The 24,500-nt window shown below is 41.1% G+C and overlaps 2 protein-coding genes across 2 annotated transcripts; both read right to left on the bottom strand.

Annotated features, from left to right (window-relative positions):
- Positions 1-11,250: 11,250 nt before the first annotated feature.
- Positions 11,251-12,186, bottom strand: LOC130877666 (olfactory receptor 10-like). The gene has a single exon (XM_057775145.1). It carries the CDS (start codon positions 12,184-12,186, stop codon positions 11,251-11,253), a length of 936 nt encoding a protein of 311 aa, XP_057631128.1.
- Positions 12,187-22,494: 10,308 nt separating this feature from the next.
- Positions 22,495-23,430, bottom strand: LOC130878039 (olfactory receptor 10-like). Its single transcript, XM_057775797.1, has one exon. The coding sequence runs from the start codon at positions 23,428-23,430 to the stop codon at positions 22,495-22,497; it is 936 nt and encodes a 311-aa protein (XP_057631780.1).
- Positions 23,431-24,500: the final 1,070 nt, after the last annotated feature.

Genomic DNA, 24,500 nt, shown 5'->3' with positions numbered 1-24,500 from the left:
CATTGCAGGACCAGAGCTGAGGCAATGATAACTGAACCACACCTTGACTTAATTATGTGGTCTTCTCACCCCACCTCTTTCTCTATGTAGAGCCCAGTCTCATATTTGTACCCTAAAGATAAACACGTTGCCACTGGATTCCTTTGTCTGTTCCTCTTCCCAATATGCATTGACTCATTGACTCAGTACATTTTCTCTGCATTTCATGGTTCTATGTCTTCAGCCAGTTTGTTGCTATTAGTGGCTGGATCTAGCTGTTGGTACTCATGGGGTTAGGACTTTTGAAGAAAGAAAAAAAAAAACAAAGGCCAGTACACTGCAAAGAACATGAATTAAAACATTATTCTATAATGTTCTATATTCTCCTCAGAGTCATGGGCTCCATTTATACTTAGCTCTACTCTCCAGCCTTGCATTTTCTACTCTTAATTCTATTCTTACCTAGTGAAGAAATGATTGGAGCAGCATTCATGTGGCCTTGATTCACATTTCTTCTGCCTGTTTTGTGACTTCATTCAGGCCGCCTAGTTCTTTGGATAGTATACTTTCAATCCTGTAGGGATGGTAGTACCTTCTTCAGTCTTGACTTGAGGCCTCAAGCGCACCAATGTGGAATCTGCTATTAAATTCTTATGGAAAACACACCCAGCATTGCTAATATGTTTCTCTCATTTGCTTTGTTTCTTAGTCTATGAGCAAAGGGTTTCAGCAGCATAGGAGGAAGGAGTACCCAGGCTAAGTTTACAGGTTTGGCCCTGGCTGCTCATTTTCCTGTGACTCAGTACCAATGGGTAGTATAACAGTCTCTGAGGCTCTGTCCATGGCTTGTTGTCATCTGCCGTGAAGGACTAAGAGCCTGAACTGACATTTTGAGAAAAATGCAATCACAAATATTTTTCTGACGGTGAGTCTCCCTACCATGAATATTTTCTCACTTCTCATCGCCTCCCCTGTGACGAGATGTTCCCTTCTCAGTGAACCTGGCTTCCTCAAACACTTTCTTTCTCTCTCTTCTGATACCCATCAAGTTTCTGGTAGCTATGCCTTTGTGCCTCTACATACTGGGACTCTTCATCAGTAGAGAATACAGTGACTGCAGAGACAGATATCAGTGGCTTCTTCTAATGTCTAAGAAAGGGATGATGCATTAATATCACCCTTTTCATGGTACGGTGATTTTACATAAAGTTTGTTGAGTAAAACATTTAGGTTCTCACTACAAAATCAATAGGAATTATTTTTTTCTGGGAGAAACTAGATTGACCGCACACTTTCAGATACTAAAAGGCAGAAAAGGTATTTAAAACTTGATTCTTTTTAAAGGTCATTTGTTGAGGTGAAATTCGAAGCAGAATTGTAAGGTTTTGTGGTATCTACATACAGGTATTTTATCTGTTCATTTGGTTTTATCCCAAGATATTTTATTTTGTTTTATTGTGCATGTAACAGTGGTATTATATTTTTTCCCTGATAGTTGGGTGTCTTTGGAGATACAGTTTCTTTTTCTTTTTTAAATGTATTTGTATCTTGTAAACTAGATCCATTCTTTCATCATTTCTGTCACCTTTCTATTGTTGCTTTTGTATCTGGAGGATATTCTGTTTATATTATTAACGTCTCTCAAAAGCAGAGGTTGCCTTTTATTTCTTTGTCCCAGGGAAATTGGGTAAGTAGATACAGAAGGATACAAAGAGACCCATATCCCACATTATAGGTAACTATTAACTGAACATGGGGAACTTTGATGTTGGTCTTGGCATTTTGTTTTGTGTATCATAGCAAACACAAAAACCAACGACAGTGAAACACACTAGTGGAATATGGATAATATGATGTCTCCAGGTACGCTCTGCAGTTGTGACCAGTGGAACACTCTGGTTCAGACCGTTGATAATCTGAGAGGCTGAGCGTGGGGGGGGGGCAGAGAATAAATGAGCAATTTTCATACAGCACTGCTGAGAGTGAAACTGCTCCAAAATAGTATCAACTTTAGCAATTGTAAGAAAAATTAACACTTAAGCAAGAACAAATGCACAAGAAATAAATACTTTCTATGCTAGACAATAAATAAAGATGGTTTGCTTCTGAATAATTTACCTTGTAAGAAATAGCAACAGCAGTTGTTTGGAGAAGAGTCATATGAAGCCGATGTCCAACCTGAATCTACATGAAGGTCCCGCCTATGAGATGTGTGTGTGTGTGTGTGTGTGTTGGGGTAAGGGTGGTGCAGAGATTGTGGGAGTAGTCAACTAATGAGTGATTCAACCTCAGACCCATACTATGAAAGTGAGCCCATCCCTGGCACTGCCTGGAGTGCCAGGACCCCAGAGGCTGGATAGTACCAGACAAGAAAAACGTCCACATAATGATACCTCACAATGTTATGTAATACTCATAGATTAGTGACTACCCCAGTTGTCATTTGAGACGCTTCATCCACTAACTGATGTTAAAAGACGCAGAGAACTACAGCCAAACATTGGACCAAGCTCAGGGAATCCCGCTGAAGAGAGGGAGGAGGGATTGTATAAACCAGAGGAGCCAAGGACATCTCAAGAAAACCAACAGAAACATCTAACCAGGCTCCTAGGGAATCACAGAGTCTGAACCAACAAGCAGGGAGTCTGCATGGGCCTGACCTATGTATATGTGACAGGTGTGGGACTCCTAACAGGGAACAAAGCATCCTTTATGCTTTGGTTGGCTTTTGGGAACCTATTTCTCATACTGGGTTGCTTTGCCCAGCTTAATACATGGGGAGGAGCTTAGTTCTACTGCAACCTGATACACCATGCCTCCTTGACACCCATGGAGGCCTGCCCCTTTCTGAACAGAAACAGGAGGAGTGGATGGGGGTGCAAAGGGGAGGGAGAGATTCAATTGCTGGATTTATAACACCTTCCCAATCTTTCAAACATCCCCCCACCCCCGTTGTGGTCAGTAGCCAGGGTCTAACTCATGTCCATATTAATAATCAAGGCAATCAAAGGCATAAATGAAATTACCTCTGAGAAATATTTCTATTTCTTGAACAGTAACTGCAATTTACTGTCACATGGACGCCAATTTGGGCTCTAGTATATCTCAAACATTATTGCTCTCCTTCCCTTTTAATTAAACATAGACTCTTTTCTCCTATGATATAACCAGAGTACAGTTTTCCCTTCCTCCCGTCCTCCCCTTTCCTCCCAACCTCCTCTCCCACCCGGATCCACGCCCCCTCTGTCTCTCATTAGAAAAGAGCAAGCTCCTAAGAGACAACAACAAAACTTAAACTACAGCTTGTTATCGTATAGTGAGATAAAATGAAAGCATCATATTGAAGTTAGACAAGACAAGCCAGTAGGAAAATAAAAGACCCCCGAGCGAAGGTGCAAGAATCAGAGTTTACACACTCAGGAGTCCCATTGAAGAACTAACAGAAAGCTGTAGTATGAATACAATGGACCGGCCGCCCCGCGTAGACCCTGTTATAGAAGGGAATTCTAAGTGTTAATTACCCACTATAACGTCTCCTATTTTCTATATTTTAACTGTGTAACCTAAGGAGTTCACCCAGTCAGCACTTACCTGGAGTTCAAAGCCTTCACCAGTTCTATTGGCTGCAAAGGAGAAATGACGCCCACCAGAGACTGGAGACAGCTTCTGACGCCTGGAAGTCCGCTGGGAAGAACTCAGGTCAGAACTTCTGTCTCAGTGAAATCATAATGGCAAATGGTCTTCCCTCAGCCTCACAGAATGCTGACGCTCCAGACCTCCGAGGTGAGGGCAGCGATGATGAAAAGCCATTAACCGCTTTCTGATCTCAAAACCACGCTGGCATAGTGTGACACCATTTCTTCACTGTGTTTTCATACATGTATCCTTTGGCGACAATAGTAAGGAGAATGAGTTGGCTAGTACGTGTGGTTTTGGAGACTGTTGAGACCTATTGCACTACTTAAAATTAAGAGTGGCCCTCTAAGACTGGCCCTGCAGAGCCTCAGCTCTTTCTATTCCCCATGCTCTCAGACTAATTTGCTTTACTAATTGTTCTCAAAATAAAACTTCTTACTTGATCATGGGACTCTGCAGCCTGAGATATAGTCCACCTCCCTACTTCAATCCCAATCCGAATAGATCTTCACCCAGCAGACCAAATACCATCCATGTCTCACTTGAGGCCTGCGTGTTCATGACACTCCAAATCTGTTTCTTCTCTATACTCTTCATGTGGTGTTCATATATTCCCAGATATATTTACAAATAAGAATGGATCCAACTAATGTTTATTTTGCTTAGGAGTACAATACTTTCAATTTTTCTGTAATATGTGTAACATATTAATATTCATTATTTTTGTGTCTTGCTTTTATTTCTAATAATCTTATAAATTCATTTATTCACTTAAAATAATGTACTGAAAAACAATACTCTTTCATACAATATCCAGAGCTACCTATATTCACTCAAAGAACCATAATATGACTTAAGGAAATCGCTTTCACTAGCTTTTTGACCTGACATGCTTGAGCCTAAGTTTTCCCCCCTGTAAGATGATGTCATCATGCCCTATCTAGTACCACTGTTTGTGCATTCCTGATCTATGGCAGACCGCCATTCAGTGGTATTATTAATGTAATATTAATTTTTGGGCCTTCACTTTGACTGAAAGAAGAACAAAAATATATGATCATTGATGCATAATCAAAGGAAAAGAGCTCACAGTATGTCAGCTAGGGAACATGAAAAAAATATGTTAGGCTTTCCTTTTGGTAAACCAGTGGATTTTTATGGGATTTACTAACAGGAATATGGGTGAGGCCTGACTCGCAGCAACAGGAATAATTCAAAATCAACTGAATAACTAAATGCCCACGCCATCCAGGTAAAGACTTATGGAAGCTGCAACCCTGGAGCACTCTCCACAGCTGGCAGACAGCTGCACTAGCTCTTCCCTACACACTGATGGTCAGAGTTCTCCTCAGCAGTGCTTTACTCCTGTAAAAAGCTTTCTTTTTGGCTTCTTTTTAAATTATATCTGGGCTACCAGCCTATAGTTGGTGTTGCCCACCTTAACAGAAACAGCCAGAGCTTTACAAATCTCCCAAGTGCTTCTCATTCAAATCAAGGTGGCAATCAAGATTAACAACTACCAAAGAAGCTGTAAAATGCTATCAAAAAATTTCCCTGGATAGGATATGATTATGTTTTTTATTAGTTGTGCATAATGGGAGGTTTTGGAAAGTGTTAGATTTTTTAAAAAATAAATCAGAGTTTTGTTTACAATACAATTATCAAATATCAATTTTAATAGTTTTGCAAAGATGTAATTAACACACATGGGGCGTGTGGTTCCGTGGGCAACACTGTTGTTGTGCAAGTATGGGGTACTGAGTCTGGCTACCCAGAACCCATGGAGAAGCTCGACAGGTATGGTGACTAGCTATAACCCCAGTACTCAGGAGAGAGAGATGGGCTCTGGGGCAAATTGACTTTCTTGATTAACTCTGTGAGTCTTGAGACTCGTTGAGAGACTCAAAAATAAGTACGGTGAAGGGGCGGCAGAGACAGCCTAGCAATTAAGAGTGCTTACTGATCTTCAGTGTTGAGGGATCGTCATCACAGAAGACTGCTCAGACATGCTGTGGTGGTTTGAAAGAAAATGACCCTCAAAGGGAGTGGCCATAATTGGAGGTGTGGCCTTGTTGGAGGAAGTGTGTCATTATGGGGGTGGGCTTTGAGGTCGCTTTTGTTCAAGATTCTATCAGTGTGACTGACAGTTGGCTTCTTGTTGCCTAAAAAACATAGCACTCCCAGCTTCAGTACGGTGTCTGCCTGCACGCCACCATGATCCCCGCCGCCATGCTTCCCCCCCGACCCCCCACCATGCTCACAGCCACAATGCTCCCCACAATGGTGATAATGAACTGAAGCTCTGAAACTGAAAGTGAGCCAATTAAATGTTCCATGGTCATGGTGTCTTTCCAGAGCAATAGAAAACCCTAAGACAGAGAGGATTAAGTCAGTAGGAAGTCTTTATCAGCCAGCCAGGGACTACACTGGGTGCTTGGGATCCTAGTGTAGCGCTGAGCTTTTCTCAGGATGAGCTTCTAAGCACAAAAACCATGTTCTGGGTTGGCACACTTCAGGAAACAAGAACAGTTAGCCGGAAGCAGAACTATAGAAGCTAAAAAGCAAGGTTAGTACACCTAGAGACTTTCTCAGAACTGTTATAGACTTTGATGCATCAGGTCTTTGTTTTCTGTTTGGCAGATGGTGCTGTCTGCGTGCTGAGTTTTACGGCCTGAGTGGCGCTTCCATCACTGAGAGAGTTGTGCTCAGGTCCGGGGCCCAGCTACACAGAGAATCTGAGTTCAGTCCCCCGCACCCACATTGGGTGGCTCAAAAACCATCTGCAACTCCATTTCCAGGAGATCCAAATCCATCTTCTGGCCTCAGGTATCTGCACAGGCATGCACATACATGCATAGATACAAACAAAGATGTATAAGTGAAAATAAAACAAATCTTTAAACACAAACAAAGTAGAGAGCAGTTAAAGAATATACTCAATGTCATCTTTGAGCCTCTGCACACACACAGACAGACACATACATACTTGCATGAGTATTTGCACACACACACATACACACACATGTGATCACACATTTAGGAACATGCATACGCACACACACATACTACACATACCATACACTGAAGTTTTCAGTAAAATATTTCATTTGTTTTTCCCTGAAATTATAGAATTTATACTCATGTAAAGCTCAACCTTGGGCTGAACTTGACTACATCAGGTCCCTTATTGTACACCATGCATGCAGAATAATTCATCTATCAAACAATTATATGTGAAATATAAAATTCAGAATAAAGTGACTTCGTATTCTTTTTAAAAATACTTTAATTTTAATACTTTTTATTTGACACGTATAGGTGCTTTACCTGCCGGTTTTGTCAGTGTGCCACATGTGTGCAATGCCAGCAAAGGCCAGAAGAGGGCATTGACTTCAACGGAACTAGAGTTACAGACGGCTGGGGGTTGCTAGCAATCAAACCCAGGTGGACTGGAAGAGCAGCCAACACTCTTTTAACTGTTGAGCCATCTTTCCAGCCCCTGGTAATATTCTTAGCTTCAAGGCGTGAGGAAGCCAGGAAGTGAAGCTGTAACCACTGCTGTGTCCTCTGGTGGACGCTTCTCTTTGGGGACTCCTACCTGAGAAAAAACTCTACAGTGATAAGAACACAACGCAAAGGGTTTAGACAACAAGAAGGTGTGCCCTACTTCCCCCCCTCCATGCTGGTTTTGTGTCCTGTGACTTTGAGGGACTTGCTCATTAGTTTCAATAGTTCTTCGGTTAAATTTTGAAAGCTTTTATCTGTGGAAAGTCATGTGGTCTTCCCACATGAGCAATTTGGCTTTCTTGTATCTAATTTGAATGTAATTTCATTTATTTTTCTTGCTTGTTTGTTCTCACTAAGATTTCCTGTCCTGTGATGGGTAAAGGAGCCATCACTGTCTTGTTTGAGACCTCAGAAAGGAAAGTTTTGGTTTTTACATATTCAACACTTAGTATGTTTATTTAATGTGTATGACTTTATTAGGCTGCAATGCATTTCTGTAGCTGATTTGTTCAGAGATTTTATCTTAGAGAACTGATGAATTTTGTCAAATTTTTCTGTCTACTGAGATCATCATGTTAATTTAAATTTTTTTTTATTGAAAATAGATTCTTTCCTCATATAATACATGCCAACCACAGTTTTTCCTCCTTCCACACTTCATGGCTCTCCCTCCACCTCCTCTCTCCCTCAGATCCATTTCCCTTCAGAAAAGAGCAGTCCTCCAAGAGACAACAACGAAACTCAACAAAATAAGATACAATAAGGCAAGGAAAAAGCCCTCCTATCCAGGCTGGACAAGGCAACCCAACAAGGAGATCATCATTTTTTTGTTGTGTTCTATTGGTTTGTGTCATGTGTATTGATAGGTATATATTGATATATTCTTGCATTTTGGGGAATAACATTTTGTCATGGTGAATACACATTTTAATGTATCATTGGATTTGATTTGCTAGTATTGTATTGAAAATGTTTACACCTACGCTCATTGGGGATATTGGCTCGTGGTTTTTGTTTTAGCTTCTCTGTGTGTGTGTGTGTGTGTGTGTCTGTCTGTCTGTCTGTCTCTCTCTCTCTCTTTCTCTCTCTCTTTCTCTGTGTGTGTGCGTTTATCTAGTTTTGCTATTGGAGTAATTCTGACCCTACAGAGTGAATCTGAAAGAATTTTCTGCTTTTCATTTTTTTCCTAGAATAATCAAGAAAGATGTGACATTGGTTTGTTATAAGTTTGATAGAATTCAACAGTGGAGTAAGTCATCTGGTACTGGGTGTTTTTTTGGTGAGATGATTTTTAAATCACTTATGTAATCTCACTGATTGAGATTGTTCTGTTGAAGCTTTACATTTCTTTATGATTCAGTCTTGCTAAGTTGAATATATCCAAGAACTTGTCCATTTTGTCTGTGTTATCAAACTCATTGGTTTACAGTTTCTCATAGAGATATTCGTGATCTTTGGCATTTCCACAGAGTCTGCTTCAATGGTTTCCATTGTTCCATCTTCTCTCTCTCTCTCTTTCTCTCTCTCCCTCTCTCTTTTTGTCAAGGTGTCATAGGCTTCCTATTGCTGTGAAGAGACACCAGAGCACAATAACTCTTATAAATGAAAACATTTAATTGGTGGCAGCTTATAGTTCAGAGGTTCAGTCCATTATCATCACAGCAGGGAGCATGGCGGCCTGGTGGCAGACATTGTGCTGGCTGCATCCTGATCAGAAGGCAACAGGATGTGGTCTGTGACCTGAGAGAAGCCTTAGAAAAAAAGACCTCAAAGCCTGCCCCCACAGTGACACATTTCCTTCAACAAGCCCTCCTAATAGTGTCACTCCCTATGAGCTTATGGGGGCCAATTGCATTTACACTACTACACAGGGTTTGTCAGTTTTGTTATTTTTTAATAGCCAGCTTCTCATTATGCTGATAATTCCTATATATGATCATATATAGAACACACACATATAATATCTAGAAAACAAAAATGAGGGAAAACATACATTTGTCTAAGATTGACTTAATTCTCTTAATATGATTAACTCAGGTTGTATTCATGGCTTTCTTTTCTTTTTTCTTTTTTGCAAATAATATGGTTTTGCTCTTTGTGACAAAAATCATTTAGCCACCGTCACAAATGAAAAGGTCTGTGAATACCCAGGGGTTAGAGGTTTCCATGGAGATGGCATCTGCATCCCTCAAGACATAAATTGCAAAGCAATGACTGTGTGTGCCCAGCGACACCAATTGCTCCGCTGCAGTTATGCTATCTTTAAATGATCATCTCTTTTTACCGACTGCCAAATAAAAGAGTAATCCATTAGTCGCAAAACTTTAGTCCTCCTTTCTCTGTTAAGTATGTATATATGCCATAATTGTGTAAACAGTAAGAAAGGATGCAGGAGAAAGCATTTGTTTCATGCACATGGTTAGTGATTATCTTGAGCTAAAGAGGTATAAAAGTACGAATGGCTGAGTAGTAGCTAAGGAAGAAGGACCGGAAATATAATAGTCCAGGTCTAAATGCTGACCCTTCATTTAATGCTTAGACAACCTGAAGTAATTCATACAAAATTCACTTAAACTTTAGTGCCTCCATCAGTAAAACAGCACGGTGGGGAGAGGAAATATACTTATTAAAAATGTTGAGGTACTAAGTGTGACAATGTAGAACATTCTTCAGCCTGGATTTTTGACATAAAACATTCAAAAAGTGGGACCAATGCTCACATGCATTCACTTTATACAAATAACAAAAGCAAGTCCGCTGATGGTAGAATGTTCATAACTCAGAAGAATACAGACCCTAGGTCTGAACATAGCAAGGAGAACTTGTGGTGCACTTTCTGCTCACATTTAGCTTCCCTCCCAGCTTTCCAAGCTCACTCTTCTACTATTGAGCTTTCTCTCTCGAGGCTGGCTGGACATACAGGTCAGTGACAGTGATCTTCTGGTACGGTGACTCACCAGCTTTGGTATCCAAGACCTTGAGAGAAAGTTTGATGGGGAGGAGAATCTTTTCTCAGATAAAGAGAATCATAAAGGGCAATGGTACAGGTTGGATTGGGGTCACGAAAAGTGTCTCGGGTTCATGTCGTGTGAACATGGGTAAGTTCCTTAAAAACACTGATGCTTAGTTTAGTCATGAATTATTAGGGATTATATTTAGCTCGCACAATTGTATAAAAATATTTCAAAGACTATGTAAACAGCGATTACTATGGGAATTCTTTTATTCAAAGTTATTAAAACTTTAAAGCATATTTTCAAAGGTATCTATACTTTGATCTGAAACCATCATTTAAGCAAATGAAGAGAAACAGTTGTAGAATCCCCTGGCTCCATACCACCTCCCTCCACCAACTCTTCTCTCTTTGCATTCACTAGTGTTACCCTTTTCCATTCTTTCTTTCTGTTATAACACTTTCTCAATGCTTACTCTTTTTATGATCATTTCTATTCTCTTCTCTCTTTAATGAAAGTATCTTCACCATGGCAACAAACAAACCTGTGGCCCAACTGAGATTTTGATGCTTTTATTATTTGGTGCTCTTTCACCAATTTTGCTATTTTCCTTAAGTATTAGTGAAATGACATCATCTCTAAAACTCTCAAAAACTCTGTTTTGATGATGTATATCTGACCACAGTCTCCTTTTCCCCCCTCTAGTAACAGCAGCACTAAAAAACTAGAAAGGCAGGGATTACTTGAGAACCTAAACCCCGAGAGGATACAGTTAACTAGTTAGAAGATCAGTGATGAACAGTGTTCTGCACCGAGGGGCAAAGTGCACACACATACAAAGGGAATCACTGGCTTTGGAGAAATTTGGGTGTCACATCCAATTAAGCCTTTCTGCATACGCAGGAATTCCTAAACACCTGTGCTATTCTCATGTGGTGAGAAGAGAGCATCTTCTCAAACATTCTTGTGCATTGCTTGAGCTAAATCGGCTTTGAGCCCCTTCCCTCAGGGACCCTAGACCCTAACAGAGAAAGAGGCTAAAGAGATCTTGACTTTCAACTCCAAAAGAGGAAAGCAACAAAATCCTGGGACTTATTTCTTACTCAACAGAACAGGATAGGCGTAAGGATATGAGAGTTATCACAGAAGTTTGTACTGGCCCTGTTTTCTTCCCCTAGCTCAAGTCTGTGGCTCTTCCTAACATCTTCCACAGAGCCCCCTTTACGTCCTTGTTCCTCAGGGTGTAAATCAGAGGGTTGAGCATGGGGGTGATGATGGTATAAAAAAGAGCAACGAACTTCCCCTCACTCTCAGAATAGCTGCCCTTGGGTTGTAAGTATGTGTAGATGGCCGAGCCATAAAACAGAGAGACCACCAGGAGGTGGGACCCACAAGTTCCAAAAGCCTTTCTGCGTCCAGCCATTGACTTGATCTTCAGCACTGCCCTGGCAATCTGTGCATAGGAGCTTAGAATCAGTGCTGCAGGGAAAACCAAGATTATAGCCCTGGCCACAAACATCTTGACCTCTGTTCCTCCCGTGTCCTCACAGGCCAACTTCAGGAGAACCGGCATCTCACAGAAGAAGTGATTCAGTTGGTATCCACAGAGCGGCATGGCCATCATGAGACTTGTCTGAATCAGAGAGTTTAAGAAGCCTCCTACCCACGAAGCAATGGCCAATGCCTGACAGAGAAGGGGGTGCATGATGATTGTGTAATGCAGGGGACGACACACAGCAGCATAGCGGTCGAAGGCCATCACCACCAGGAGCACACACTCAGTAGAGCCCAGAGCAAGAGATATGAAGAGCTGGGCCACACACCCACCGTAGCTGATGGTCTTGTCAAGTCCATGAAGGTTGACCAGCAGCTGGGGCACAGTGCTGGTGGTGTAGCAGAGATCCAGGAAGGAGAGGTGGGAGAGGAAGAAGTACATGGGAGTGTGCAGTTGGAGGTCCATTCGGGAAAGAGCAATGATGGCGGTGTTGCCAAAGAGAGTCAAAGAGTAGAAAATTGAAATAAAGAGAAGAAGAATGAGCTCCAACTGAGGCCAGTCTGAAAAGCCAACCAAAATGAAGCTCCCTCCTAAACTGCCATTGAAATTGTCCATAGCCTTTTGTGTGTGCAAATAGCAGGGGCCAATTTAATATCCACTATGAAGAATGAGAATCTAAATAACATTCCCAATATTCCCTAAGTTTTCCTAAACCAGGGACTTTGATTTCCATCTTACTGCTCAGTTCTATATGCTGAATTGTCTTTCTCTCACTAATGCAGAGATAAGTGCATTAGGATGTTTGAACCTTAGTCCTATTGCTTGTGTGTTCCAGAACGTCAGCCAAGTTTGTCAATCCTTGAATCTGATACTTTCTTTTCTGAAAGTAGGGTTGACAAATTGCCTCTTTAGTAGAACTGACATTTGTATCCATTTGCACTAACTTGGAAACTGCATTTAAAAAAATTGAATGCAGAACGAGCATTCATCTTGGTGGTAGGGGGTTTGGTTTTGATTCCAAGAACTTCTAAAGTCAAGCAAAATAAATGAAAATTATTGACCATACAGAAATGCATGTAGTATTCTATGGTCTTCTCTTCTGCTCTCCGCAGTCTATGAGGCACCGTGTTTCTAGCCCTTGGGTCTAACCAGGCTGAGATCACATGTTTGTCCCCTCTTGTACATCTGTGACCTTCTGCTCAGTGTAAATGGTCAGTGCATTGATCTGGGAAGCCTTGCTCATACCACTGCCATCTGATGTAAAAGATTAAGAAGAGTGGACCTCTATCCTTTTAGGGGAAAATTATTTTTAACATATTTGTTTCACTTCAGGAGCCATTATGCTTGGGATGTATGGTACTTTTTCAATCAACGTAACCAGCCACCCTTGGACTTCCCAGGAGGAGTGGTTCTCATCTCTCAAGCCAGAAATTCTTTGCAGCAATATTCTCTAGAATCTGTTGTGTTCAATGACAATCTTTCTCATCTCTTTGGTCCTCAAAAGCTCCAAGTTCCTGGGCGCCAGACAACACAGTGACAGAGTGGGTTTAAGAAGACATGTCTTCCCTTAAGTATTTTAGCATTACTAATTGTGACAAGTGTTGAGTTACCCTTGCTTTCATCCAGGGCGTGTAGAAAATGTTAAAGACTTTTTTTTGTGTGTGAAACTTTTGATTTGTTCTTCAAGTCTCATGAAATATCCCTTCAGGAAACCTAAGAATTAACCATGAACACACTTGAATGAAATATGGAAGTAGCATATGCATAAAATTGCTTGCTTTTAAAGGTTAATATTTCTGTGGTAAAAATATAAAAGGCATATGAAAAAGTTCATCACAAAGAAGGAAATCCGTGATTAACTGAAGTTTCACCTCTGCTTAATATAAGAAATTATGCCAAATTCATGTATTGCCTTCTCATTAAATCTGCATTATAAGGTTGCTAATGGCACCATGCAGGAGCAATGCTGCAAGAAATGCATTTGAGTATCATACTAGTGCCTTTTTGGGAAAGATGCAGAAAATGTGAATTATGAAGACAAAGTGTTAATTTATATGTTTCTTTAACCAGCACATACAAGATAGTTTTTTTTTTGATGGGGATTAAATGCTCTCATGCATTCTTAAATTATGAAGGATGTGTCATATATACTTTTAACACTCCTGTGTCCTACCAATACTCTTTAAAGACCATCCAACTGGATCTGTGAATTTATTCAGCATTGTACCCCAATCTCATAGTGCAGTATTGGAAAATGAAAGCCTCTCAATGAGTATCATTGGGTGTATTAACGAATGTATTCCACACCCTGGTACTGTGTTTGATACACCCAAATATCTCAGGTATATTTATTTTCTGTGCAATAATAAAGAACCAATACTGTCCTATTCTCATTTAACGATATGCTGTACAGTTTAATCTCAATTATATTCATGTGATCATGCAGACATTCTTAGCATATTTACAACTCAACAAAACATCAAAAGAATTATTATAGGGGGCTGGAGAGATGGCTCAGTGGTTAAGAGCATTGCCTGCTCTTCCAAAGGTCCTGAGTTCAATTCCCAGCAACCACATGGTGGCTCACAACCATCTGTAATGAGGTCTGGTGCCCTCTTCTGGCCTGCAGACATACACACAGACAGAATATTGTATACATAATAAATAAATAAATATTAAAAAAAAAGAAATAGAAACATATATTAAAAAAAGAATTATTATATAAAAATTCCTGAAATCCCAGTCCCCAAAGATTTTAACACAATGTAACCTAGAGCAATATGACATCAAGTGGCTACCACAGTCTGTAAAGCATCGCGAAGGCCTGCGGCGGGTGTTGACGTGATGTGATTTCTGCCCAGTGCTCTGAATGTCAAAGTGAAGAAATTCAATGAAGCGCGGGTAAACGGCGGAAGTAACTATGACTCTCTTAAGGTAGCCAAATGCCTCGTCATCTAATTGTAAAACAACACTGAACAGGCAAAACTGAACTGAGGTTCGGAACCTCAGTTGGACACATACAGAACTGAGGGACCATTTGACAATAGTTTATTTTAAAAGCAGAAACTAGAAGGTGACTAAAGAGCACAATGGCCAAAGACTCAACATTAGGAAGTAGTGCCCTTTTGACAAATGGATTTAACAATAGCAAGCTAAAATTTGATAAAAATGGTGGTACAAAACCTTTAAAAAATCTTAGTTTGGGAGGAAACCCAAAGGTACTTTCTTATTCATGTGCAGATTCCAAATCAAAACTTGCGGAGTGAAGCCCTGGGCTCACTTTCTCATCCACAATGTATGGCTCCATTTCTCTCTCCATGGCTCGTTTCTCATTCCTGTCTTCACGGGGATTTCTTCCTTTGACTCATTGATCTATCATGAGTCAAACTATTTGCTAGATAATATCTTTAGCCTTCCACTTTGCTATGAATCTAATTATGAAAAAAATCCAAGCTCTTTTAGTCTTTCTGGCAAAATCAGGGTAGGAAGTTCGGACTTAAAATTTTAGGACCTAGAATAATGATAGATGCATGAGAATGCTTGATACACTCCTGAGTCTGCAGGCTCAGACTTGTTCCAGTTTTGAGCAGGTCCTTAGGTGCCAAGCAGTGCTATTGTTTCAGTCTTGTGTAGACAGTAGTGTGTAGAGGTAGCTCTATTTCCCTGGATCTGATCTGTGTACCTGGAATCTAGTGTGCAATGAGAGTAAGCTACATGGACTGTAAGGTAGAGTTTCTTCCATCTCTGCTCCACCTGTACTGACTTTCATCTGGCACATAGACTCATGTCTGCTAGTGAGTCACTTCTCTGGGAGAATGGATCCTGCCATTCTAATCCCTGGGTCTCTGCAGTGACTGGCCTGATCTTTGAACAGTCACGCTGTCTAAGTCTCTCGTGAAACTGATGCTAGTGACTGTCTGTGTTCAGCGACACCCCCTCCCTCTCCTTGTGTTCCTATCACTTAGGTACCACTTGTTGCAGTTATGACAACTTCTCATCTTCCACAGAGCGTTCCTCTACTCTTTCCTGAGCTCCCATGTGGAGGTGAGCCTCCTTGTGTCTGTACTGGGAAGTGACAAAATGCAACTGTCTGGAGCCTTATCTAGTTTTCAAATTCAGATTCAAGTTTCTTCACTGTGAACTCAGTGAGGGGCTACTGGCAGTTCCTTCCTCTTACTTACAGTTCTAGATCTCATAGCCCAGGCAAAGATTAGATTCTGGTTGCATTAGTTTAGGGGATTGGGCAGCACTGAGGCTTTCTGTTGGTGCAGAACACATGGATAATGGATTTTATTCAATCAAAATACCTCCAAATATAAAGGAAAATAGATAGTGTCATTCAAGCTGGAGTGAAGGTGATAACTTAAAATTTCTATTTCATTTCATATTGCCCAAATATCATATTTCAGGAAAGAAGAAAATTATGTTTATCTGACATATAACTGTTCCGTGATGACTCGCGTTTCCATCATCCATCCATCCATCCATCCATCCATCCATCCATCCATCCACAAATACCTTCCTACGACTTCATCCTGAAATAAAAATATGGTGCCTGGCAGTCAGAGAGAATATGGAGTGTTAAGTTGTTTTAACGCTCTGATAGCAGAGCAAAGGACAATATGGTCGACAAAGCATGTGGACACCCTAGATGAGGAACAGTTGCTCTAAACAGAATTTTTAGATTAGAAAACACGTGTAAATTGTTTAAAACCTGCCACATAAGAAAACACACCCAATCCTCTTTGTTCTTGAGAGGTCCAAACTTAGACCCACTGGTGACATTTCCAAGAAGGCAGATTGTGGCTTGATATGAGCAGAACCAAAGAAGGAGCGAAGTGATCTAAAAATACACTGCTGTGAAAGGAAGTGATTCTCACGTACCTGGCAAGGCGCCTGCTCGCTCAGAGGTGAGGATTTGATCAGGATGCTGTAAAAATGTTCCTGCAGTCATTGGATGATGGAGTGCGACGTTGGAGATCACACCCCGGTCCCGACACTTGTTTTGTATGTGTTTTAAAAGTTTATTTCTTGTTCCAGATCTCTTTGGGCCACACAAAGCACTCTTGACAGTTACATATTTTGTTTCCAGCTATAGAAAAGTCAGTGATTATCTGTGTTCAGCTTTATGAGTGTTGGTGTGCGTGAGTGTGTGCATGGACCAGTGTATCTATGCATAATCTTCATAATTAATTTATTGGTCAGGACTCATGCTTGAATTTTTCCCCAACAGCTCCTGTTATTTCCCCTTTCATGCTAGTTCACTAATTTAATATTGTCAGACCGCCATGGAGTTCTATTCAAACCATTTCATTTAATCTTCTGTCTGGGCAAGGGTGGGGAGTTCTCAAGAGGTTCTTTCCTGATTAACTTCACTGTGAACTGTGGATTTTAAAACCTTATCTAAGTTCATATCTTCCTAGTATGCCACAGAGGACCCCCTCTCATCGGTGTCTGGGATATGAACTCACTATCAAATATTCTGATCTGGATATTGCCTTTCACACCAGGACCACACAACATCCCATACTAGGCCACAGATTGGGGTGATATTCAATACTGATAGACACCCCAAACAGCACACTAGCATTGTGTGTATACTGCTACAAAATCATGGTTTGAATCCAGCTGGTTTTTTTTTTTTTGACATGAAAGACTAAATGGACAAATTGCTTATTTTATGTCTCTGTCTAAGGATGATTTCCCTCTCATTGTCTGTGCTTCCAGTAAGCCTTCCTAGTTTTGAAATTTTAATATGTTTCATATGTTCAGGTGAGAGGATAGATGCTGATATAGACTATAGATGATAAAATATGTTTTTTCATAAATTTAACATTTATATGTGTTCAAAGCAGGCCACATATAAATAGAGTGGAACCCAGTGCCAATTGCCTAGTGGAATCATGTCATTTTTTATTTTAAACCGTGAATCCCGAACATCTCACACAATCATTACTCACCTAGAGTTCCGGAAGAGAGAACCACTTCATTTACCACCCTCGAGTCTGTTGACTTGTGAGACATCTGAGACTGTCTGTATCTGGAGAGATTCAAGGTAGACTTGTTTCTTTGAGATACTGGTCCGTTTTATTGGGTATAGAGGTCCTAGGACAGGGCTCCTATCTTAGAGAAGTCACGAATATACATAGTTCTGACCCAGAGAGAAGTAAGTGAGCCTCATAGCTTAGAAGGTAGAGGTATCCCCCTGCACAGCCAATGTGTATCCTAACCAGCTGAGGCTGGGTAGAACCTGGTGCTTTACCAAAGTACCTCTGGACTTTAAGAATATCTAGACATCTCCTGACCCTCAGTGTGAACACCTCACTTCGTTCTATCCTGGGGGTATTACCTATTCCTCCTGACAAAAAAAAAATTGTTCATCAGGTATGGCCTTGGAGACCTCTGTGCCCCAATGTGGCAATTATAACCAATTGGCAGACTCTCAAAGACCTGCCCCACCACCTTCAGCTCCATCTATGCTCTATGCTGTGCCCAAAATAATCAGATCTATTCAGCATCTTCACAACTACCATTACTTACTCGTGAGACCCTACATAATGAGAGTCCTCATATTTCCTCTGCCTTGGCCCAAGTCCTGTCATCAGTCAGACCAAATTCCACACCTTCTTTGGAATTTTACCATACACATGGGTTCATTTCCTTCTATGGACACCCCAGAAAACACTCTCATTCTCCCCCCTGTGTGAAAAGGATCCCACTAAATAAACATTTATTTCCTTGATGAAAAGCTTGAGGTTTTAATGTATGTCACAGTCAATATTTAATATATCACCATTTCTTATTTCCATCCTGTTTTATTCACAATAAACTTGAAAATCATCATTTCCTTTGGTAGGGCAGACTCAGGCAGCGAAAAAGAGTATTCTAAAGGGTCACGTGTTTGCTACCACTGTCTCTGCAAAGTGGGAGACCACAAAAGTGGAAAAGTCACTCCCTCTAAAGGGAAGATGGGCCTTTGGCTCTAGTAACGGCTGCCCTTGAAGACTAAGGGTGCCGGAGGTTTCCCAGTGAAAACCATTTAAGCCTAGGGATGACCATTGTGATCCCTCAGGGACTCAACACCGCAAGTACAAATATGGATTTCTGTTTAGCTAAGAAGGCTTCCTTCTCTGACTTCATTTGGATTGTGCAGTAGCTAAACAATTCACTGCACTTTACAGTACATAGGAAAAATTAATTTCCTCCAGTGGCGTCTGACTGGGTACACAAACCACACTCAAGGGCAGGCCCCATGCCCAGCAGTAGATGGCCAAGACAAGATGAATGCAGTGGTATCTTGTCTTATGATGCTTTGTTTGTGTTTTTAAAAACCTCACCAGGCTTCTGCTTACCTATTGTGTTTCTCACAGGATTTCTCTGTGGGCAAGTGTGTCTCCGTCTCTGCATCTGTATGTGTTTCGTGTGCTTTTTCCCCTGCTTGGTTTGCCCCCATCTCATTTGTTTGTTTGTTTCGTTTTCTAATGAGGAAAATAAAAGGTGTGGATTTGGGTGGGTGGGGAGGATCTGGGAGGAGTTTCAGGGAGGGGAAACCATGGTCAGAATACACTGTATGAAAAAAAAATCTATTTTCAATAAAAAAATCTTTTTGCAGATGACAACCAATACAGAGAATCACAGGTATTCAGCGTGCAATGACTAAGGGACTGTGGAGTGCTCAGCTCTATATGGGACATTTATATTAAGCCCTCTCCCTGCAAAGCTCAGTTATCATTGTAAGGGAAGGTGTAGAAAGATTGGAAGAGCCAGAGGTAGTGGACACTTGCAGTGAAATAGTATTTTTCTGGGCATGACAGGGTTATTGTATTCCTGTGGTCACACTAATTGTGACCACATGCTCAACCTAAACAAGATCAAATCAGCTGAAGTCCTAGTATGGAAAAGGGAGGGCTCACCAAGTCCCACCCCTCGCTGAGGAGCTACTGACAATGGACAATTGCTGGCGGAGCAAATGTTGATTTTCTTCAAGGCTGTTCCCTGGAGAGGCTACACGCACTCTCATAGACGGTCCTGCACATGCCCGCAGAGGCAGCTAAGCGGATGCAGTGGCTTCGGAAATAGAAGCACGTGAAGTTGGAAGGGAAAAGGTGTAGGGGAGCAGAGGAGAAGTGAGGTGGGAGTTTTTCAAAACACATTATATGCATATATGAACTCTCAAACAATAGAAAGAAATTTTAAAAGGTCACTGTATATTTGAGAGTAAAATTTTAAGGAGCCAGAGGAGTTATTGTTAAAAACTTTGGCCTTGAGAATCCCTAATTTATAAAAATCTTTTGCCCTTTATATGGCAAGACCATGAGACATGACATTGGGAGTCCTCATCCAAAAGTTAGGGAACATTCCCAGATTTGAATCTTTTTTTTTCTTATGTCATCTTTTTTTAATTTTTTTTTTAAAAAAACTATCTTTTTTTTTTCATTTTACATGCCAAATCCAGTTCCCACTCCCTCTCCTCATCCTGCTCCCTCTATCTTCTCCCCCATCCCACCCCCTATCTACTCCTCACAGAGGGTAAGGCTTCCCATGGGGAGTCAACAAAGTATAGAACATTACTTTGAGGCAAGACCTAGTCCCTCCCCACTATGTCTAGGCTGAACAAGATTTCAAAGAGAATGGGTTCCAAAAAGCCAGAACAAGCAGTAGGGATAAATCCTGGTCTCATTGCTAGTGACCTCATAGTCTGCCCCAACCATACAATGTCACCCACATTCAGGGGGCCTCGTTTGGTCCTAGGCTGGTTCCCTCACTGTCAGGCCGGAGTTGACAGGCTCCCATTAGCTCAGGTAAGCTGTTTCAGTGGGTATCCCTATAGTGGTCTTGACCTCTTTGCTCATATTCTCTCCCTCTCTTCGACTGAACTTTGGGAGCACAGCTGTGGATCTCATCTGATTCCATCAGTGGCTGATGTAGGTTTTATGATGACATTTAAGATAGTCATCATTGGACTACAGAGCAAGGCCAGTTCAAGTACCCTCTCAATTATGACTTAGGGTCTTAGCTGGGGTCATCCTTGTGGATTCCTGGGAATTTCTCTAGTGCCAGGTTTCTTGCTAGCCCCAAAATGGCTCCCTCAATCAAGATATCTCTTTCCTTGCTCTCTATCTCTGTCTTTCCTCCATCTCAACCATCCTGTCACCTCACGTTCTCCTCCTCCTCCCCTCCTCTTTGAATCTTATAACTTCAAGTGACTAGACTCTAGCATAGAATGTTGCTGATCATGCATTGTAACCCATATCAATTCCTGTTAGAATATGGTAGCTACAGGCCTTGTATGACTTCCCATTCTAGTCCAAATGTCTCATGGATAGTACATTTTTAATGAGACTTTATAAGCACCTATTAAGTACCCCGATGACTAATCAACTCCAGGAAATTGCTGAGTGGTTCACCTGTTCTGATGTGAACAATAATTCCTAAAATTTTATAGCACATTGGACAACAATGGCTGACAGTATTTAATTGTATATTTCAAAACAGCTAGTTGAGGTGATTATGACTGTTTCCAGAATAAAGAATAATAAATATTTGAGGTGACAGACATGCCAATTAACCAAAGTGGTCATTGCATATTGTATCTGTCTACTAAAGCATCATACAACACCTCAAAGCAACGGAAGGACTTGACTAGGATATCTCAAAATATAAAATAAAACAGAAATAGTATTGGAATATAGATTACTTGAAATTAAATCATGTGAGAAAATGCAGCTTTAGGCATGCCTATGTAGCCTGTTTTTTTCTGCAAGCAGGAAACCATAATGATGATTTTGACTTTGTCACCAAGACTAGTAATGTAGGGTTGTAATGAACCTGAGTAAATGAACCACCTAAAGTAACACTCGTCTTAATCTTGCTTTCAAACTACAGGCATGCGTCTTAGCAAAATCTCTAGAATATACTACTTTGTTAGAGACCCATTTGCTTGCTATCTCTTCACAAATGATTTGTTCTTTGCCTGAAACTTATAGAAACAACTTGTTTCAGTGTTTTTCTTGAAAAGTTGCTCTCCTGTGAAGTTCTTCATGTATACGTAAAGTAATAACACTTGTATGTTTTTCTCTTGGAAATCAGCTTTGTCTGAATTTGGGTATTCTACCCAGGCAAAGAACCCACAGGAGAGCTAAGAGGTAGTCTCAGGAAATTGTGTCCTCCTCAGTGACATTTGCAATTACTATACATTAGAAGAAACTACCTAAAGTCAAAAATGACCTCCAAGATAAAGCCATGACATAATCCTCTGTATGATATTTTTCTGAAAATTTAACATGGTTCTTTTTTTTGTATTTGTGCCTTCAATCAATCTGTGGTATTGGAATGAGACTGTCGAACTTTCCCCAGGAGGATACCTACGTAAGATCTAAAGCTCTATATGCGAGTGAAGTGTCTCAGACCATGATCTCCTTATTTTCTCAGGAAAGAAACCACGAGAAAGCTAGAAGAGTAGCAAATGTCAGGAAAGTTAGAAATAGGCCTTAAGATGTTGAGAGGGTGTGTGACCAGGCCCACAAATACTTAAAAATGGGAGGGAGAACTAATGACTTAATTAGGGCCAGTGTCATCTGTGTTAGGAATCACTGACTTCACAAAAAGTAATGTCACATTTAATTACCTCCCTCATCACTACCCCAATACCAACGGCTCTTTACTACTTTCCAGTATGGCCAGAATATAGTCTCCAAGTAAATTCTTGTGGAAAACTGTAACATCTAATTCTGCTTTACATAAAGTCCCTAGATCCCGACCTGCAAGGTATGTCGACAGATAGCCTCTTACAGTGTACTCAAAAGGAAGGCCTTAACATCCTGAGAACTACTGGACTGTTTGCTGTGACCAGTTGAAGCTCAAATGGTATTCTAGATGGAGAGCTACCACAATAATTTTACTAACTCTTTTCCTCCTCATGTGCTACCCTGGGTCTGTGCCTCTCCCTAGCACCTTCCACAGGGCCCCCTTCACATCTTTGTTCCTCAGGGTGTAGATCAGAGGGTTGAACAAGGGGGTAACAATAGTATAAAAAAGGGCAACAAACTTTCCCTTGCTTTCAGAATATCTGTGAACTGGCTGGAGATATGTGTAAATACCTGAGCCATAAAAGAGAGACACCACCATGAGGTGGGACCCGCAAGTCCCAAAAGCCTTTCTGCGTCCAGACCTTGACTTGATTTTTAGTACAGCCCGAACAATGTGAACATAGGATCCTAAAGTCAGAACTGCAGGGCACAATAAGACTATTGTTCGCGCCACAAACAGCTTAGCTTCTGTTTCTTCTGTGTCCTCACAGGCCAACTTCAGGAATATGGGCATTTCGCAGAAGAAGTGATTCAGTTGATGGCCACAGAGTCGCATGGTCATCACAAGTCCTGTCTGAATCAGAGAGTTCACAAGGCCTCCTATCCAGCAGGAGATGGTCAATGCCCTGCAGAAGAGGGGGTGCATAATGGTGGTGTAATGGAGTGGATTACACACAGCAGCATAGCGGTCGAAGGCCATCGCCACCAAAATCAAACATTCTGTGGAGGCCAGAGCAAGGAAAATGAAGAGCTGGGCCACACACCCTCCATAGCTGATGGTCTTGTCAAGTCCATGAAGGTTGACCAGCAGCTGGGGCACAGTGCTGGTGGTGTAGCAGAGATCCAGGAAGGAGAGGTGGGAGAGGAAGAAGTACATGGGAGTGTGCAGTCGAACGTCCAGTCTTGCAAGAGCGATGATGGTTGTGTTGCCAAAGACAGTTAGGGAGTAGAAGACCAAAATAAAGACAAAAAAGAAGCCTTGTAGATGAGGCCAATCTGAGAAACCCACCAACACGAAACTCTTTTGTGAAGTGGAGTTGGAATTTCCCATAGCATTTCACTTGTACAAACACTAAAACTCAACTCTTTATATCCTGTGAGGAGTATAGGTTAAAACACTACTGTCAATATTCTACAAATACTCAAAACTCATGCTCATCATTTTCTCATTTGCTAATCCATCCCATTGATCCAGCATTCTTTCTATTCTGTTCTTCAGATAGGAAATCTCTGGTTTAAGGTGTTGTGGCCCTTTTTAGAACTCCAGTCTTGCTATCTGGATTTTTCCAGACAACTCAGTTCTTTGGGCCCAAGGCTTCTTTGTCTGAAGGTAGAAATTCTATATTACTTCCCTGATGGCACTGAGTTCCAAATCCAAATGCTGTTACTTGGAAAGGCATTTAAAAATCTAATGTTGGCATTTGATAGCTGCTGGGAGAGGAAGAGCCAGTATTATTTAATAATGTGACCCCTAACAGGTTGAGCAGACATCAAGACTAGATAAGCAACACAAACTGGACTGGGTGTGAATAAAAAAGAAGAAAGCTCAGAGTTGGATGGAAGGTAGAGAGGGAGGTTATGGGAAGTTTAGGGGAGCTGTGAATATGTTGAAAGTACAATGTATGAAATTCTCAAAGAATTAATAAAAATTTGTTAAAAATTTAATGTGGGGTTTGAGGTGCAGATGACACATAAAAGAGGTTGTCTAGCATGTGTAAGATCCTATATCCTACCCCAGCACCCAAGAAAACCAAAATACATACATGGATAACATGAACCTCACAAAAAGCATAGTGCTGCTCTCATTTCTTCCTCTTTTTCGTTTATGAGGCAGAATTCTTCAAGTAGCTAAAGACCCAGAATTAGCCAGGCTAAGATCACAATTCTAATTCCCGCCCCAGTACTCACTTGCTTCCCTGTGGTGAGTGTACGTGATCCATGCATCACTCACAGAAGGCTCATTCAAGTCAGCAGGCATCTGTCAGAAGGACCAAGAAGAGTTACATCTGCCTATGCAGGAAAAAAAAATGGCCTGAGGTAAATATGTGGCTTCCCATGTACGGAAACATATATAATAGAGCAAGCCTGAAACATGTACCCACGTTCATCCCACGGATAAAA

The sequence above is a fragment of the Chionomys nivalis genome, chromosome 7 (assembly GCF_950005125.1).
Source record: "Chionomys nivalis chromosome 7, mChiNiv1.1, whole genome shotgun sequence".
NCBI lineage: Eukaryota > Metazoa > Chordata > Mammalia > Rodentia > Cricetidae > Chionomys > Chionomys nivalis.
The sequence above is the reverse complement of the archived record's forward strand: the minus strand, read 5'-3'. Positions and strand labels throughout refer to the sequence as shown.

Coding starts and splice junctions, on each gene's coding strand:
- LOC130877666 (XM_057775145.1), bottom strand. CDS start 12,186: ATGGACAATTTCAATGGCAGTTTAGGAGGGAGCTTCATTTTGGTTGGC.
- LOC130878039 (XM_057775797.1), bottom strand. CDS start 23,430: ATGGGAAATTCCAACTCCACTTCACAAAAGAGTTTCGTGTTGGTGGGT.